Source organism: Cydia pomonella, chromosome 1 (genome assembly GCF_033807575.1).
Source record: "Cydia pomonella isolate Wapato2018A chromosome 1, ilCydPomo1, whole genome shotgun sequence".
Lineage (NCBI taxonomy): Eukaryota > Metazoa > Arthropoda > Insecta > Lepidoptera > Tortricidae > Cydia > Cydia pomonella.
Genome location: NC_084703.1, coordinates 34,395,677 through 34,416,725, shown reverse-complemented (window position 1 = coordinate 34,416,725; position 21,049 = coordinate 34,395,677). Strand labels below are relative to the sequence as shown.

The window sequence follows — 21,049 nt, the reverse complement described above, 5'->3', positions numbered from 1 at the left end:
TAATAGGATGAATTTTCTAATGCTCTGAAATGGTTTTTCTTACTTTCTAATATTGCATCCTCCTACGAATGTCAAATACCTACTCAAATTGTTCCCGTTACATTCAACCCCATTTGCACCACCTTAGGCGATGTAGCACAATCGGATTAAGACGAACCTCGAAATCTCTAGAACAGTCAATGTAATTTGGTATGTATATAAATTAAAGTCCCCTTTTTCATGCCCACATCACTTGACATTTGGGGACCCCGAGGAATCGCAGCCATCTTGGAAAATGTGTATCATCCAGGTGAAATTCGCGTTTTACTCTAAATCTACATTCTTTATGAAAATATAGTATAAGGCAACATTAAAACTTATTAAATTCTACATAAAAAAAGTACTGGATATCTTTGCGGAAAAAAAAACATCTTGTTATAGAAAATACTTGCTGAATCTAAGTTTAACGCTTATACACTTCCAGGGGACATTCTCTTAATAGGAAACTCGGAAGAATATGAATTCCACTTTTAAATATACATTTGCACGTGATCTGTCCCAATATTAACATTTTACTCAACTGCGACTTAACCAGAAAGTAGGGTTATGGGTTTAAGTACTGATGATTCAGTACACCATGTAGCGCGATTCACGCAAAATAGGCACAATGGTTGTCGATTTGCGGAAAATGCCCAGAAGCACTAACTAACTAACACCCTGTAGCTTAGGATACTGGACGGATTTTTTAAAATGACATATCGATAGATTCCTCTTAGCCTTCACAACTTTGCTTACACTTGTTTTATTGTTTATTGCTTGTTTAATTAGCGGATTTCAATAAAATAGACATCAGTAGATCCATAATTAGAACACGCGTGCTAACACAACGCAATACAAAGTAACTAAAATTACCTTTTTAGGGCTAAATAATGTGATTGTAATAACAGATTTTTGGTCTTAAACGGGGATCACGTACAAATGTATAGTTAAAAGTGGAATTCATATTCTTACAAGTTTCCTACTAAGAGAATGTCCCCTGGAAGGGTATAAGCGTTAAACTTAGATTCAGCAAGTATGTTCTACAACAAGATGTATTTTTTCCGCAAAGATATCCAGTACTTTTTTGTGTAAAATGTAATAAGCTTTAATTTTGCCTTACACTATATTTTCATAAAGAATGTATATTTAGAGTAAAACGCGAATTTCTCCTGGATGGTACACATTTTTCAAGATGGCTGCGATTCCTCGAGGTCCCCAAATGACAAATGGTGTGGTCTGGGAATGAAAAAGGGGACTTTAATTAATATACATACCAAATTAATGACTGACATGATGACTGTTCTAAAAATTTCGAGGTTAGTCTTAATCCGATTGTGCTAATAATGAAGAATTTTATTATAATAAATTACCTTTTAAAGAAGTTTCAAATTCCTAACTTGAAATTAACCTTGAACCCCATATAAACCTTCATCTCCCTTTTATCCCCCTTTGGGAAATAATTGTTTTCGTTCCCGGTACAAACTATCAACCCCTTTTGCACCACCTTAGGAGATGATTTTTCAAAAACATTGAAATAACTTTTCTTATATTTTAATAAATAATTTTTGTAGGAAGTTTCAAATTCCGAGCTTAAAATAAAACTTAAACGTCATACAAACGTTCAACCCCTTTTTAAAATACGTGAAAGGAGTAGCCATTTTTAAAATAAATAGATTCTATTGATTATAGTAATTTTTTTTCTCTTACTATCTTTTTTGTACTAAGAAACATGTCGAGCATGTCCTGCAGGCAGCCGCTGCAGCGGAGTAGCTCGCGAGCGCGCGCTGCGCACTCCCGCGCCGGCCATGAGGCGGCCGCAATCAGCGACAAGCGCAGGAAAACCAACACCCTCGCACTGGCTTCGTTCATGCCCTTGTTTAGGATGCCGTGCGCCGACTCGTATATAACATTCGATGTAAGAATCTCTTCCCGTGTCATCTGAGGATGTCAGTGCGAGTCGTTACATAACACAACTTGATACTTTGGATCATACACAGACGAGTAACAAAAAACAGTCTTTCCTTGATCTGAAAAGCCCGAACGCTAGGATATACTAGCGCCCAATGTTAAAATGAAATTGATATGGTAAGGTAAATACATTGCTCCCAAGCCGATCATAACGTACCTAGTTTATTTGGAGTTTCAAATTTGTGGATTTTTATCATTTTAATCAATCTATACCTACCATAGGACAATCTTACACAAATCGGTCTAGTTCCACAGTAAGCTCGATAAGGCTTGTGGAGAGATAAGTTCTTATATAATAGTGAATGTTCGTGATAAGCACATAAAAGCCCTTACCGGGATACAACCCGGGATCTCCTTCTTCGATAGGCAGCGTCACTCCGGTCACTATCGACTAGGCTACGAGTTTGGATTATGGGCTGATTAAGTAATTAGGTATAGTATTAAAGTAACCTACCTAGGGTAAATCTGTGCCGTGTTGTGTATGGTATGACCTGCTAACTTTGTTGGTAAAACTACATATTATATAGAAATTATTATATACATAGAAAAAAATATTAGGTACCTGTAAGGTCATTATGTTCTAGAAACTTATTGGACTAACCTTCGAGGGTAATGTTGCACTTAAACCCGGTAATACTTGTATTTGCAGTATGTTTTCCTCGGCTGTGTTAATAGTTTTCAAATCTCTTGACTTCTTCATTATGAGACTCAGATTTGCTTAGTTATTAACTTTATACTTAGGTTAATGAATGATCATTAAAAACGAGCCCTTAAATGGAGTTCGAATCAAAAGTTTCGCATGTTTTTTTTTATATTTCCCTCCAATTTTTCATGAATGCGTCATTCTATTTAATCTATGGATAGCTGCCATAAAACGTTAACACACGGTCGAACCGATAGGGTCCCACCGCAGTCCTTTGATTTTTTTCATCACATTTGCTCGTAAACTGTGTTATAGTACCTATATCTGGGCTATACCATAACCGCGAAAATCGTAGTTCGTCAATTGCGGGCATTTTTCTCTGTCACTCTAATTACGTCTTAGTGAGCGTAACAGAGAAAGGCCCTCAGGGGGCCTACCGCGAAAACCGAAATTCGCAAATTGCAGGATCTTTCTCTTTTACTCTTAGTAAGACGTAATCAGAGTGACAGAGAAAAATGCCCGCAATTGACGAATTTCGATTTTCCCGGTAGCCGCCCAGGGCTATGCTATAACCGTGTAAATCGAAGTTCGTCAATTGCGGTCATTTTTAGGGTTCCGTACCCAAAGGGTCAAACGGGACCCTATTAAAGAGACTTCGCTGTCCATCCGTCCGGCCGTCCGTCTGTCACCAGGCTGTATCTCAAGAACCGTGATAGCCAGATAGTTGACATTTTCACAGATGGTGTATTTCTGTTGCCGCTATAACAACAAATACTAAAAATAGAATAAAATAAATATTTAACGGGGGCTCCCATACAACAAACATATATTTTTTCCGTTTTTATAAATAATGGTACGAAACCCTTCGTGCGCGAGTCCGACTCGCACTTGCCCGGTTTTTCTCTGTTACTCTAAGTGCACCTTAATGAGAGTAAAAGAGAAAGATTGCTGGAATTTGCGAATTTCGGCCCTTACTTTAATCTTTGCCCACGGTACGCCCTCAGATTGTATTTAATTTCTATTACTAGAATGAAGAATCACACTATAAATACGTTTGCGACGCATACCCTTTATGCGACGCAAACGTATTTAGTGCTCCTATTGAGTATTATAGGGACCGTGCGCGTTGGAGGGTCTGCCATCTTGTGGCCTGAATCGGAACCATAAGCATGTACATTTACACGTCACGTGTTTTCTTGTGCATAGTAGGTTCTGCCATCTTGTGGGCTACATCGGAACAATAAACATCACAATTATGCCTCGCGCCAAAAATCTGACGGCTCCTGGGGCCCTACCGGGAAATCGAAGTTCGTCAATTGCGGGCATTTTTCTCTGTCACTCTAATTACGTCTTAATAAGAGTAAAAGAGAAAGATCACCGCAATTTGCGAATTTCGGTTTTCGCGGTAGGCCCCCTGTATTGCCTCCTACAGTTCATGCACGCTCCCTATTTAGTGTCACGTTTTAATTAATGTGTTTCGTCCGTTATCGCCGTTGGCAAAAAAGCCGGACTGCCGGGCATTCAAAGGCGCCTAAGAAAAGAAAAATCACTTGTCTATGTTTAAAGATAATCTGACATCTCGCCGAAATCTTGCAATGCAATTTGTCTTCATAACTTTGTTTTTTTACTGATTTGCTATCCCATGTATGCTTAATTTTATGACACACAACATACATAACTAGTGTTCAGACCATTAACTTAAAATGGATGTAGGAGAGTTATTGTCCTTCAAAGTGAGTACTTGTGTTAAGTTTGTTTGTTTGATATGATTTGTTGTACTATATATTATCTTTAATATCTTACGATAATCAGCCCGTACCGACGCCAAAGAGGCCTACGGAAGACGACAGTGACTATTCTGATGATGAAAGTTCGAGATCGTCAAAAGCGCGTCGCATGAAGAAACCGAAAGTCGAGACCCACATGGGAGCATCGAGTACCAGCCTACCCAATGAGCCTTCGATAACAGATAAAGAACGAGAAGATATCCTTCGATTTGTTGAAACGGAAGCCACACAGGTATTGGCATCATTTTATGATTCATAGTTTGTATTAATAATTATTCTGCTAATTTTTTTAAAGCTTATATATTACCTATATACCCCGAACACGAATAAGCTGACTTGTGGCCAAATCTTTGGCTTTTTCAAACAGCCCCTAATGGACACAAACAGGTTGCTGGTATCATGTGAATGATGTTTTTTATTTTAATATTTCACTTGACCACTTGTTCCTGGGGCATTTGAAATTAAACTAAAACAATCTCATAAAAATCTGGGTTTTCCAAATTTCATACATTTTGACTGCAGAAATACATACATCGGATTTTGCGAAAAGTTTTACATTAGCCAAAATATAGGTAAAAACTGTAGAAACCAATAGCATCATCACTCGAATATGCAAGAGTGATAGAAAGGTTAGCTAATAAAATTTCGACTATCTTAAACTAGTAACAACAAAGCATAAAACAAATATCAGCAAAAACTTTATTGCAAACCGAATAGTAAATGCCTGGAATAAATTACCCTCTGAAGTTGTGAACTCTTGTAGTGTGAATCAATTTAAAAACAAACTTGACAGACTATCTAAGCAGTGAAATCGTCTATCTAAGTGAACTCTAATTTAGACATACCAGCATCAGCGGCCTGTCTAAAACGAAATAATAATAATAATATTTTTTCTTGTTTCACGGTAGATCCTCAGATTGTGATGGATTGTGGTAGTGGCGCCACCTATGCAGAGTTTCGCGTAATATTGCCTATAAACTAAGTTCTAAATACATGATATCATTCCCATACCAAAAACCCGATGTATGGTGATAATGGACAGGTTAATAGAATAATTTCAAAAGCACTGTTGTAGGGTGTACTCCAGGATTAACTCTTATTGTTGTACTTTTGTTAAAAAAAATACCGGATTGATTTAACAGGGTGAAGTGCTGGATGAAAATGGAGTAAAAAAACTGGTACTGCTATTTGAAAAGAAAGCTTTAAAGAATAGAGAGATGAGGATCAAGTTTCCAGACCAACCTGAAAAGTTTATGGAAAGTGAAATAGATTTGCATGAAGCATTGCAGGTAAAGTTATTCTAACATGAAGGCCAGCTGCTTGAATCAAGTAATCAACTGCTTAGCTGTAACTTTAGGTGGAAATTATTGTCCTCCCAGGAAAACCTATAAAAATGGTAGATAAACTTTTTTGTTGTTATTCTGTCCCAAAGAGTAAAGTAAGTATATTATTCTGTCCTATCTGCCAGGTGACAATAATATCATAGTTGGTTAGAAAAAATGTTTTACAACATTTCTATATACAGTCAGCATTAAAAGTAGCAAATTGAATAATGCTTTATAAGCATATTCTGTAACAGCTTAACAAAAAGTGATGTCTTTGATATACAAGGTGCCCGTGGGAATTGCGAGAGATTTTAACGGTGCATTTCTGATGGCAACAGAAGCAAAAAATGTTATATGACTTTTTGTGAAATTCGACAAATAAATAAATTATTTGTTTTTTTTTTCCTTTTTTGAACACTCCTGTATATAAAACGTAATTTTTATTGATAAACACATAACCTAAAATTTACCAAAAAGTTTTTTTTTATTTGGGGGTAGCATCTCAAATACATTTTTTTTAATTTTTAGATGTCAATCAATAGGTATGTCCAGACTAGACTTCAAAGTGGCAATACCGCAGTAATGTGTTTTGTACTGACTTATGGCGAAATCATAGAAAATCATTTAATTATCTCTGAAACTAGGCCTAATCCAAAAAAAATTATATGACATTTTAGTTTCTAAATATTACCAGGAATGCTTAGTTAAAATATCTCGCAATGCTCACGGGCACCTTGTAGAACAACTAAGACTGTAAAAGTATACTTTTGTATGCGAATTTTAGAAATTTATCTATATTTGCAAAATTATCCAGAATATCAGATACTTTTGGCATGTTGTTTCATTTGTTACTTTTGATGCTGACTGTACAACATGGTTGTTTGAACTCCATTAATTTCATGGGTTATTTTACTTTCTCCAAGACACCAGTATTCTAATTAGTCCATTTTGGAGATGATCAATATTTTAGTATTTTCCTGATAGAGCTCCTATAAGCGTGTACAGTTGCCTAACGGTCTTTTTACATATTGTTTAGTGTTTAGTATGAGTAATTGAGTATATACATTTGCTACTAAATGCAAGCACTATCTTGGACAATCAATGTTCAAAATGAAATGACATTCATATGTCATAATCATAGTTTCTAATTGTTTTTTTGAGGTTAATATAATGCCCGGTACATTTAAAGAAACTGAATAGGCGGGTCCACACAGAATGAGCACATGCGCGAGGCTATTTCCGATTTCAGACGGCCGGCGAGGCGGCGCGCTCGGGAAAGGTAAACACGCGCATTTTTTTTTGTAAAATGTATTTAAATGCTGCATATAGCGTTGTAAACACGAGCATGCTATTTAATTTTTAATAATGAATTTTTAAATGTATATAATAATGTAATGAATTTTAGATTGTAAATACGTATAATTAAAAACAATAAAATTACCTTGTGTATGTAGGTTTAATATACTTAACAACGAGACGACCTGTAAATATTGTTATAATAAATATTCATTTTCATTTAACTTAACCAAACAATTAAAAACTTTGACATATCAATATCATTTCGAACATTGGTCGTCCGAGATAGAACTTGCGTTTAGTTTAGTAGCATATGCATAAACTCATACTAAATACTAATCAATATGTAATTGTAAACAAGCAAGTGTATGTACACATTCATAGGGATCTTATTAGATACTAATAAACTTATGATTATCTTCGAAATGGTTAACTCCATTTGAATTTGAATACCCTTGTGTTTGTGAAAGTATCTTAATTTAAACTCAGGAATGCACCCTTCAAATTAAATGAGTTTAAAAGAAAAACACTGTGTATGCAGCATTTCATTACTTTTTATGAAAAAGAAAAAAATACCATTTACGAATTAACTATGCCATTTGGTTTCCTAAATAAATATGATAATAATGTACGCGACACGTGATCGACAGGCCGCCTGTTTCCGGCCGGGCGTCCCTACACTACATCATCACAATCACAATACAGTTGTGTTCAATATAATAGCAGTACATAAGAAAATGTAAATTAAGGGAAAACTATAACTTTAATGTTTCAAAATTAACTGTAACCTTTACTTAAATGATATTGGAAGTAAAAAAAAAAATTATGAAAATCGGCTGTTTTTACTAAGTTGCGGAAATTCCTATAAAAACGTAAAACCCTACGAAAAAAATACAATTGTGTACTATAATGGTAATTTAGAATCTTTCCTATTATTTCCAATCAAAGCTTTACATCTAACCCCAAGTCATCAAAAAAAAAATCTTTTCTATAAGATGATCTTCATCGTAGAGTGTAGTGTTATTATATTACACACAACTGTACATCCTTAATAAATGTACTTAGCTATACCCCGCAGTTAATGGAATTCATTAAAACCACAGTGTAACTGTAGATGATCCATTATTGAAAGGGCAAATGTATGTTTGGTTATTTTAAGTAACATAAAATTAGTATTTTCCAGGAGACTAGTACTCACAACCATGACCCACAACAGAAGCCTTACTAAGCTTACTGCTTATTTTTATTATTAGTCCTTAGCTTAAATGGTTATACAGAAGCATTCTGCACAGTATTGGATGCCTAAGTCCGCCGTATACTATGAAAATACCATGTATGAACCCTTTGGTGCCCAATGACATGATAATATCATCATGTTAGTAGAAAGTTATATATTGTTGGTAAGACTTGTACAAATGCCTGTTACAGGACCTCAGTGCTGTGGCCACAGTCCCTGATCAGTATCCATTGTTAGTGGAACTAAAATGTATCAATTCCCTGTTGGAGTTACTATCTCACGATAATACAGATATATCTACCAAGGTGGTCCACCTTTTGCAGGTAAGCCATTAATTAGTAGAGAAGTACTTGGGTGGATAATATATGAGAAATCATTTTAGTGCACTGAATTTTAAAACCATTGTCAAGCATATCCTCAATACTTTGGAAAAAAAAACTCGTATCTTGTCCTGGCAATGAAGAAAAAAATGTAATAACTATGTCAATTGGAATGCATATAGAGTTACTGCGTTTCTACTTTGCGCAGCAGTGTACGAGATTTTTTTCAAAGTAGTGGCAATACGTTTTTTAAATAGTTGGCAGTATGTTTTTTTATGCATTGTGCACTTTCAATTGTCCAGGGTTATGTCTAATAAAAGTCATTTAACCTGTAATCATTTTGCGTGTCTATTTATAACAAATATGGTTGTTATAAAGAGAAGAAAACGGATTTTACAGTTTACAGTACTTAAAAAGCCCAACCCAAGTGTGTGTAAGTAATCAACCTGCACATTTCAAATGGCCATTTTTTATGTGGAATATAGATAATTTGATATGTCCAGGAACTGTCTGACGTAGACATTCTTCACGAGAGCGAGGAAGGTGCAGAAGAGTTGATAAATGCTCTGGTGGATGCGGAAGCTCCGGCGCTGCTGCTGCACAATCTCGCGCGCCTTGACGAGCTAATTCCTGACGAGAGGGATGCTGTCCATAACACACTTGGTAATACAAACTTTCTATCTTAGTTTTCTTTCCTACAAATGCAATAATTACATATCGTACTAATTCATAAAAATATTATTCTAAATTAATTATTTGTTTTTGTTTCTAGCTATAATAGAGAACATGGCCGAATTCCGACCAGCCGTTTGCGAGGATGTTGCAAAACAGGGATTCCTACAATGGATACTAAAAAGATTAAAGGTGTAACTCATAGGTGTAACTGTGAGCTGTATAATATTGTTGAATAGGCGACTTACTTAATAGTTGAGTGTTCATTAGTAATGTATTTTTATTGCTTGCAGATGAAGGTTCCTTTTGATGCGAATAAACTATACGCGACAGAGATCTTATCCATTCTACTACATACTGTACCTGCTAATCGCAAGCTACTGGGTGAACTGGATGGCATTGATGTGCTCCTACAGCAACTGGCGGTAAGATTCGTTCTCTAACACGCAATATCATAACAGTCATGCTGTGTCAAACCAACTTGCATGCAATATGAACGTTGCATAAAAACAAAAGTATTGCATTATTTAATGTTTAATATTATTTCTAAAAGAGAAAATCAAGAAATGACTCTTTAAATTTAACATAAATGTAGCAAACTTTTTTTAGAGTCACTCGCATAATTCCACTCCTATACTCTGAGGATAAAATGTTACAAACTTTTCTAGAGTCACTCACATAATTCCACTCCATTACTCTGAGGATAAAATGTAGCAAACTTTTTTAGAGTAACTCACATAATTCCACTCCATTACTCTGAGGATAAAATGTAGCAAACTTTTTTAGAGTCACTCGCATAATTCCACATCATTACTCTGAGGATAAAATGTAGCAAACTTTTTTAGAGTCACTCGCATAATTCCACACCATTACTCTGAGGATAAAATGTAGCAAACTTTTTTAGAGTCACTCACATAATTCCATACCATTACTCTGAGGATAAAATGTAGCAAACTTTTTTAGAGTCACTCACATAATTCCACTCCGTTACTCTGAGGATAAAATGAATCAAACTTTTTCTCATTACTATATGATAAAAGTTAATTATTTTATATTTATATAATGGACACTTAGGTTATAAAACGTATATAATATTTTTGTAAACTAAAATATTTCTAGCATGCTGGGACAGTCCCGGAATAAATCTAAAGTATCGTCCACAAGTACATTAACAGCACAAGTCTAATTATAAATATAAACGTTGATGGTGCCAGCGACAATATTTTACTAGTTGACATCCACATCTACATAAATTATCACTTTAGGATTCCTGAAAAACATATAACCTCATACCACACTATCAAATTAAACTAAAACAGCACCGCATTAAAATATATGTATGCTGCTTTACGTATGTACTTCCATTCCGTTCCGCTTATACGAAACCGACGATCGGGAATACTACATCTGGCGATATTTAACTAAATATTTAGTTGAATCTCTTTTTTAATAAGATAATTTGGATTTGGTATACATTATTTGTATAAGTGATAAATGATTAAAAAATATATACACCGTGTTTTTTTTTTCGTTAATTTCAAGGGTGCATTTCTGAGCTTGAATTAAGTAACTTTCTCAAAGACACCGGTATTCTAACTAACTCCATTTCGGAGATAAACAATAATTTATTTTTATGTTATAAGGCCCTTACGACCGTATACACTTGCCTTAGAGCCTGTTTACATATTGATTAGTATTTAGTATAAGTGTATACATTTGCTACTAAACGCAAGTACTATCTCGGATGATTGATGTTCGAAATGACATTGATATGTCACAGTTTTCAATTATTTGGTTGAATTAAATGAAATGCCAGTGTTAAAACAACGCTATATGTATGCAACATTTAATTACTTTAATTAAAATAAAAAAGTATGTTTTTTTGAAATGAAAAAACTAGCGGCGCTGGGCACTTTTTGTGATGGAGAAAAAATGTTAAACTCGCGACAGGTCACGTGAGCGACAGATTTGACAGATAAAAAATCGTAAGACGGACACGTGACCTGATCGAAAAACTGTTACAATGTCATTGAAGCCAGTCAGTAGTAAAAAAAAAATGTTATATTTAAAAATTGTCATATTTGTGTACGATAGCGCAATAAATGAATTTGTATTTTACCACATAAATGATAGTACTTTTATACTGATAATTAAAGCAATCGTGCAAAATTATTCCCTAACGCTAATATTCTCACAACGTTAATATTCAAGTTTTCACTTCTGCCGGCACTCCCGGAGTGCAACCCGTGGTTTTTTTTACATTATCTATGCCATTTAGTTTCCACGGTGTATATTACGCACTTAACTACTACCGTAAAACCACCCAACTATAGTCCAAAGCTCCCAACTATGGTCCACAAATAAACTCAATTTTTCTCGTTCAGGTGTGTATTTTACTATATTTTTGTAGTTCTAAGGCAAAGTATGTTTATAAATGGAAGGTAAAACTAGGAGTAAACCACAAGGAACATTGGTATAGATACTTAATTTCCTTTTGAACTTGTGGACCATAGTTGCAGTATTGGACTATAGTTGGGTAGTTTTACGGTATCAAATATGTTTTCGGATGGTGGAACCAAAAAATGTTACCAGTGCGTACATGCACTTTCTATGAGTGTTTGTCGGACAACTATTAATGAAAAATGGCGAATACGAGTATATGAAGTTTTAGATTAAGATTGCCAGGCTGAGTGAAATGATACTAAATAGTAGAAATGATATTTAAAGTTACACAGTCAAATAGCGATTTCGGAATGGAAAATTCCGCCATGTTTGGATTCCGTCTCAACAAATTTTAATTCGTTTCAAATAGTGTTCTATATTTTAACATAATATGTTTTAATAACATAATAGTGCATATATCAGTCTATAAGTTCAATAATCGAGCTGGAAGTGAGACAGCAAAAACATGAGGTTTTTTATCGTAAAATATTTTTTATTTCATATAATTATAATACTACATGACTAAATGAATATAATACTAAATGTGGATTTGATAAAAAAAAACATCGTTAAATTAAGCCCTATATAATATGCTAAACATTATATCAAACGTATGGGACAACCCGAAAACGCTGTGTACAACATTGAATAAAATGGCCCATATGTTTTGTAAATGTTTACGGGACAGTTCTACAAGCGCCACGACCCGAACGGCGCGGAGGAGCAGGAGGCGATGGAGAACATGTTCGACTCGCTGTGCTGCGCGCTCATGGAGCCCTCTAACCGCGACCGCTTTCTGCGCGGCGAGGGCCTGCAGCTCATGAACCTCATGCTCAGGTACCGCGCATACCGAAGTTAACGCACTCACTGCCAGCGCAAGCTGCGAGCGTAGCCGATCACGTGGTTTATGCGCTTTGTAGCGAATAGCGTCTATGAACAGAGAACCCGCTTAGCAGATCGTTGGCATTGAATGTGTTAACCTCACTGCCAAACGAATTAAAATGATTTATTGAAGTAAGCTTTCCGAAAAACTTTGGCTCGGATATTTTAAATACTAGCATGTTTACGTTTATTTAGTCAGGTCTTTAGTTTAAATATTTGAATTTTAACTATGCATCTGTATTTGCACAAAAATAAACTAACAATACAATTCATGATATGGACTTAGAGGTAAGAGGTTAACAAGTTCTAATTTTGGTTCGTTTCTAGGGAAAAGAAAATGTCACGAAATGGATCGCTTAAGGTACTCAGCCACGCGCTGACGGGCCCGGACGGCCGCGATAATTGTAACAAATTCGTCGACATTTTAGGATTACGCACCGTGTTCCCTCTGTTCATGAAGACTCCTAAAAAGAAGCGACTACTGACTGTTGACCAACATGAAGGTACTTTTTATAATTTTAAACTCAGTAAAAAAAAACATAAGTTTATTTATTTTGTATACTCGTTTATCATTATGTATTTCACTGATTTATATTGCTTGTTATAGAACATGTTGTTTCCATAATATCCTCCATGCTACGGAATTGCCAAGGCAGTCAAAGGCAGAGGCTCCTTGCTAAATTCACTGAAAACGACTACGAAAAAGTCGACAGGCTTCTTGAATTGCACTTCAAATATATGGACAAAGTGGATCGCACTGAGAAGGAAATGGAGGTATGTAATAATATGTAATCCAATATCACTACAACAAACATATATAAAATAGGCATTTTCATCTATGTCAGATGTTTTAAGCGGCATCCTGGTGACTTGCGTTCGTGGCTGTATAGAGAGATAATCCCGCGTCCACACAGGCGGCAGGTATATGCTCCCCCAGGTAGGCGGGGGTTGGTGTGGTTGACAATGATCTATTATAACTCAAGATATGTTATACGCTTTCCAAAATTGAATCGCTTACCTTGTGACGTATTGTACAAGTTGCCTTTAGTCGTACCTGGGCAAGCGACAGATGTGCACGTCCTAACAAGCTCCCGCTCACCGATAGCGTAAGAGACAAGCTCATGTATAACAACGAGTATGAAAATAATAAATGGATCGCGAAAATTTATCGAAAATAACAGATTTCGTAGATATGTATATATATATGGAAGCATTTTTAGGGTTCCGTAGCCAAAACGGAACCCTTATAGATTCGTCATGTCCGTCTGTCTCCGGTTGAACTGAAACGCAACATTTTTTTTTCATCAAACCCATACGTGTGGTGTATCTATGGATAGGTCTTCAAAAATGATATTGAGGTTTCTAATTTTTTTTTTTCTAAACTGAATAGTTTGCGCGAGAGACACTTCCAAAGTGGTAAAATGTGTCCCCCCCCCCCCTGTAACTTTTAAAATAAGAGAATGATAAACCTAAAAAATATATATGATGTTCATTACCATGCAAACTTCCACCGAAAATTGGTTTGAACGAGATCTAGTAAGTAGTTTTTTTTAATAAGTCATAAAATAAAAATATTTTTTTTTTCGCCAAACCCATACGTGTTGGGTATCTATGGATAGGTCTTAAAAAATGATAATGAGCTTTTTAATATCATTTTTTTCTAAACTGAATAGTTTGCGCGAGAGACACTTCCAAAGTGGTAAAATGTGTCCTGTCCCCCCCCCCTCTCTGTAACTTCTAAAATAAGAGAATGATAAACCTAAAAAAAATAATGATGTACATTACCATGCAAACTTCCACCGAAAATTGGTTTGAACGAGATCTAGTAAGAAGTTTTTATTTAAAACGTCATAAAATTAAAAATATTTTTTTTTGTGTGGGGTATCTATAGTGTGGGGTATGTATAGTGGGGGGATAGGTCTTCAAAAATGATATTGAGGTTTCTAATATATATTTTTTTCTAAACTGAATACTTTGCGCTAGAGACACTTCCAAAGTGGTAAAATGTGTCCCCCCCTGTAACTTCTAAAATAACAGAATGATAAAACTAAAAAAATATATGATATACATTACCATTCAAACTTCCACCGAAAATTTATTTGAACGAGATCTAGTAAGTAGTTTTTAGGGTTCCGTAGCCAAATGGCAAAAAACGGAACCCTTATAGATTCGTCATGTCCGTCTGTCTGTACGTTTATTTTTTAATACGTCATAAATAGTACGGAACCCTTCATGGGCGAGTCCGACTCGCACTTGGCCGCTTTTTTGTGCTCCTTATGTTTGAGTATAACCTATCTATAGATATATAATATTATTGGTGTTTGATGACTTTATACTTACGTTAAGTTAATTATTAACAGCAAGCGGGCGAAGATTTGGCTGACGACGCGCAGTACTTCAAGAGGCTCACAGGCGGGCTGTTTACTTTGCAACTCGTCGACAGAATAATACTGGAGGTAAAATTATTTTTTGTCTTTGGCATGATAATATTTTCAACACACTAGCTGAAAACGACGTTTTTATTCCACCGATTTTTTACTCATAATTAAACACGCGTGCTTTTTTAGGATAATATAACACTCGTGCTTTTTCATTATATTATCCGACTAAGTTAAGAAGGTAACCGATTGCTAATAATATGCATGGAAACGGAGCCTTCTTAATTTGGTCGAGTAATACTTTTTTTAAAGCAACTATTAGCATTTTATTTTAAGCAACATAATTAATATACATAAATTATACTAATAGAGCCGAGTACGATAGCCTCTTACCATCAAAATCAGTTGAAAAATAATTGGCGGCATATGAAACTTTTATTCAATGGAAAATCAGCAAAAACGCCCAGTAGTTCTTGGAAAACGTGTTGGTAGCTTACTTCGATGAACTGGCGAATAAGTGCCTACAAGCCCAGCACACTTTGGTGCAATTATTCGATGTTAAAACTGTAAGCCACCATTTTAAAAATTGTACTTTTACTGTTTTGACAAAAAATAATCTAATTTATAAATTTTGTTTTTTCCTCGCAATTGTGTTAAAAAACGTCGTATGAAACACGTTTGCATTGGTCATTATAGTCGTTAGATTTGTAGCTGGCCCCAACGGCTTATCCTTTGTCTATTGTTAACTAAAACGGCACGTGCCACTGCCACTGCCTGCAAAAAAGGGCCCGGTCACTTTAACCGATTCTTTAATTACAACTCCTATGGTAATTGAAATAAGATTCAAAATGAACAAATGGAAAAATAATTTGCGATTTCTTGTGTGGTCCCTGTACGGTTACCGAGTGCCGGCGAGTCTAACAAAACCAGTCTAAAATGTGTCCTTGATATGCGTAACAATGGCGCGTTATCGGAGAGCGCACCTACACTGGTTTTTTGAGCGTAGGACTAGCCCGCGCCAATTGGAATTATACGATCCTTTTTTTGCAGGTAATGGCACGCGCGGTTTTAGTTAACAGTAATAGACAAAACTTTAGCCGCTTCGGGCCAGCTATAAATCGAACGACTATACACACACCGGCTTTCTTATTGCGCGCACAATATCGCCTCTTGTGTAGTGACCGACTTAGCACACTTGTATCATAATGTACTATTACAGTACATATGGTGCTACTTTTCCGCACTAGTGAAAATTAGCATATTACGTTACTGTGTCGAACATTTAAAGGGCCATATGTACTGTAAAATGTTGTACGATACATGTGCGAATAGGCAATTCGCAGCTCGTGTCGATTTAAAACACTCCCTTCGGTCGTGTTTTAATTTATCGCCACTCGTTTCGAATTTCCTATTTTTCGCACTTGTATCGTAATGTACTATTATTTTCCAATGTTTAATAAACACTAGTATTATAAACTATTACCATCTTCATATGGACCACAATACTTCAGGTGTGCACAGCCGGCCCGCCGACGATCAAACAGCGTGTACAACGGGTGTTGTCGCTGCGCGGCGGCTCCTTGAAGATTATCCGGCACGTCATGAGAGGTAACACAATATGATCACACTTTTTTACGACTGTCTGCAGCAACATTTTGATATTCACGGTTTTTCAATAAGCACCTATAATTTTTGTTTTATGTGCGCACATTCAAAAGAACTATAATTTGGCCTACCTATTTAAATTAAAACCTGTCAACAATGACTGAACATATATATGCGAAACTCTCGGTACATTTATGACTTCGAATAACAGTCCACATGACTGACTCATATCACTGAAAAATGTTCCATTTCCCCTCCCTTCCCCCTTCTCCATAATTGTATTTCGCTCGCGCTTTGAATATTACCCAATACCTAAACAATTACCCGCTATAAAAAAAAAGTTATGATTGGTTAATAAAAGATAAAATAAAATTCTATATGTTAAACCTGCGCGGCATTGCAAAAGGGTCTAGCAGGCTAAGCGAACTAGAGGTGCCCCCAACGACGGATTTGGTCATTCTTTCAGGTGGTGTACTGGCAAGTCCTAAGAACACTCTATGCAATGCTTAATATCAGTTCTCGATCTTTTTTTGTTTTCGAGTTATTCAGGATAATGTAAAATAATTAGCTTATCATTGAAAGTGGCATATTTTGTAAACTCTTCAAGTTAGATTAACGAAACAAAATTATATTTCACAATAATAAAATAGGCTAGAAAATACACATTTTTAACCCACGTCATGTACTTATACTTCATTGTGTAAAAAACATTTTATTTTTCTTCACATTATTTTTTTTACTTTTCGCTGAGGTACACCTCCAGAAAAAATATGCATGGATAGCCACTAGTACCCGCTACATATACATATAAAAATATTTGCGTAAATCTTAGTGTGAGAATAGGGGTTCATATATTTTTTAGAAAAAGCTTATGTTTGTGACGAGGAAGAATGAATAAGCGGTCGGGCCATCAATTGAGACCACCTATTGCCACATTTCCAATCAATGGTGTGAAATAGTTATTATATAGCACGGAAAGTGCTCATTCCCGCACCGGGAAAGAAGCACCATATGTACGTGCATATGTCGAAACTAAGAGTCATATGTACTGTAAAACAAAAAAAAATATATATATAAAGCTGTGTCTTCGGAAGCGGATTGCCTTCTATTACAGAAAGATTTGGATAATTTCGTCTTATACTGCTCTAAGAATCATCTGTTTATAAATACTGAAAAATGCTTTGTTATTACTTTTAATCGGAAACAGAATCCTATCATTTTCAATTATAATTTATCTGGTATTATCTTAGCGCGAGTATCTTCCATTAAGGACTTAGGCGTCACTATGGACTCGCAATTGAACTATAATGAGCATATTGATAATCTATGTAAGCGTGCTTATAAGAGGTTAGGAATGATTCTTCGTGTCGGACAGCCCTTCAAACGGCCAAACACTTATAAATGATTATTTTATTCTTTAGTTAGGATTATCCTTGAATTCGGAAGCGTAATTTGGACACCAATACAATACCAAGTCCATATCGACCGTTTGGAGAGGATACAAAACATTTTCCTAAAGTCATTAAGTTATAGAACAGGTATTTATTTTGTAAATTCTACATTGTCGGCAAAACATTTTGGTGTGCCTTCCCTTTTTAACCGTAGGATTAGACGTCATGTTTTTGTTTAAAATGCTTAAAGCTATTATTAATTGTCCTAATCTCTTAAGTTTAATTACTTTCAGTTGTCCGCATCTCCCCTTACGCCCTCGATCGCTGTTTCATGTCAGTTTGTCTGTGAACAACTATTCCAGACATACTTTTTTCAGACGAGTTCAGAGTTACTATAATAAACATTTATACGATGTAGATTGCTTTCAAAGTTAATTGGCTAGTCTAAAAAATATAGTTAAACATAAGTTGTTTTAGTACCCAGGTACTTATATATTTATGTTGTATGCAGTTCATTTTCCATCTGATACATTGGATCTTACATTAGATATACTTGTACCTATAAGTACTTATTTCAGTTAACATAATTTATAAGTATGAACCTCCAGGTCTTTTTGTTGCCCTGTTCTTTTGTTGCAGTACATTTGTATTGCCTTTTTAATGTGTTTATATGATTGTTTGGTTTCTGAATAAACTAAAAAAAAACGTTGTACGATACACGTGCGAATAGGTAATTTCCTATTTTCTGCACTTGTATCGTATATACTATTATGCCTCAACACTTTCGGTGCCGAGTGCCTGATTTCTAATACAAAATTAACACATACGTGTTCTTAGCAGTGAGTGTGTTACAGTTTTTGAGAAGTTTTCACTATGACATTCATGCATCATGTTTACAGAAAGCTTATCGCGAAACGCGAAAATCTAAATTTAGGTATGCGCTTCTCTATCGCTCGAATATGTAATCGATTTAGTGTTTCGTGGTAGGCCCTCAGTATTGTGCTAGTGGCGCTCTCTACACAGAATTTTGCGTAAATTCCCTATTGTGAAACCTTTTTCTTCTTTTTTCATCGGTGTTATTCGATGACTTTGAAAGTCTGTTGTCATAGAGTACTCCTTGCCAGTAAAATAAATTAATACCACTGCGCAACAATCAGCATAGCGAAGGCCAAGTAGAATTTGTTCATGCTATTACTTCAGAAAATATGCAATGTTATCATATCACACCATCAAACTAAGAAAAGAGCGGAAACTATATAAAAGCTTGTCTCAAAAATGAAATTCTTGACTAAAACTTGTTTGCACAGAGTATGCGGGCAACCTAGGCGACGCGGGCGCAGGCGAGGACGACGCGGAGTACTTGCGGCAGGAACAGCAACATGTTCTACAGTTAGTTGATAAGTTCTAATGTGACGCCACATGGCTTAGCTGACATTCTCCAATAAAAGTGGAATCACCCAAAGATGTTTTATTACTAATATTTATTTGTTTAACTCATTTAGTGCTAATTTGGTCCTAACTTTTAGTTAATATGTGACATTTAATAGGCAGAAAGCTATTTATATTTTTCTTTGGCCGGGGAGTATGAGCACAACACGTGCGTATATCGAAAATTGAAAGGGCCATATGTACTGTAAAACTTTATACAATCAATGCACGTGCGAATTTCCTACTTTTCACACTTGTATTGTAATGTAGTATTTATATGTCCAAAATCTCAAAACAACTTAGTCGAAGAATGCCTTAATATCAAATTGTGCCTTTTTTTTATGGCCAAATGTTTTAATTACATTCATATCGTCCAAGGCTCAAAATAGCTAAATATCAAAAAGTATCTATCGTCAAATGCAATTAAGGTGCAACGTAAACAAAGCTTTTTGGCCCTACTGCTACTGACATGAATCCCAGGCAAACTATATTTTGATTACAATAAACTTTAAGACCGTCGTCGTCGAAGTCGTCTGAACTAGTAGATTGCATCTGCATTGATTACTGAAATGCTAGAATGCGATTTTTACAACTTTAACATTGCGAAGACGTTGGTTCTTAATTCGTCGTTGTCTCTTCCCTATTTCTTGAAGACGGCTGGACCGATTTGAACACAGTTTCTTCCATTTTCATTGGGCCAGAATTTGATGATAATATCATGGTTGTTTTCTTTTTCTTTTTTCCTTCTTTCGTTTGGATACCTTTTTTATAATAAGGACCAGTTTCACAATTTCCAACTAAAGTCCTGAATAAGCAACTTGCCACTTATCTGACGAATACAGTCATCGTTGGCATTTCACAATCTTCAAATAAGCTTAACTGGTAGATAAAGTGCAAAGTTTAGCAGGAAGTTTTATCTGGCAGTAATTTATTTTGTTCATTAGCTATCCAATACTTTACTTGGACATTGTGAAACAGGCCCTAGTTTACTCGCGGATGTCTCCAAAATAGTGTTGTTAAAAGAATAGTCTTGAAGACTTTGAAACCTTAAAGACTCGCAAACCTTGAAGGTTCAAGCTTTGAAGACTTAAGCGTTGAAGGTTAGAGCTCAAAAACGGTTCAGAACCTTAACGACTCAAGTTTTTTACAAGCTCTTAAGAGTAAGTTTTTAAGACTCGGGCCTCATAGAGAGCTCAAGCTTTAAAAACTCGTGCCTATTGAAAGTTCAAGCTCCCCGAACCTCGAAGGCCTGAGTCGAGCGTCCTAGGCAGAAAGTATAGTTGTTGTTTTTTTTTAAGAATATTATGAACCTAACTACGTTGCCAGTTTGTAGTCACGTCTGAGTGTAGTGATTCGCAAAAAGGTTTATGTCACTCATAAAATTGATCTGCAGTCGAAATATAGTATTTTATGCAACAGTTGTATAAGAAGGGTCAAAAAAGGCGAGTGGCGTGAGTTACAATGTGAGCCGGAGCCGAAGGCGTAGGCGAACATTGTAAAGGAATACGCCACGAGAATTTTTTGACCTACTTATACAACGTTGCATACAATATTTTTCCTACGAGTCAACAAAAATAAATCTTAATTTAGGTAAACAAATTACAGCAAAAGTATATAGCCAAGACGCGCGAGCATACCTTGTTACGCGCCCGGCCCG

At 35.6% G+C, this 21,049-nt stretch overlaps 1 protein-coding gene across 1 annotated transcript; it reads left to right on the top strand.

The window, feature by feature from the left end:
- The first annotated feature begins 3,989 nt into the window (after positions 1 to 3,989).
- Positions 3,990 to 19,426, top strand: LOC133520826 (beta-catenin-like protein 1). The gene is made up of 13 exons (XM_061855508.1): positions 3,990 to 4,362; positions 4,442 to 4,648; positions 5,559 to 5,705; positions 8,466 to 8,597; positions 9,098 to 9,257; positions 9,367 to 9,458; positions 9,560 to 9,691; positions 12,397 to 12,545; positions 12,918 to 13,093; positions 13,198 to 13,364; positions 14,951 to 15,046; positions 16,480 to 16,576; positions 19,272 to 19,426. The coding sequence occupies exons 1-13, from the start codon at positions 4,333 to 4,335 to the stop codon at positions 19,370 to 19,372; spliced, it is 1,686 nt and encodes a 561-aa protein (XP_061711492.1). The 5' UTR covers positions 3,990 to 4,332; the 3' UTR covers positions 19,373 to 19,426.
- Positions 19,427 to 21,049: the final 1,623 nt, after the last annotated feature.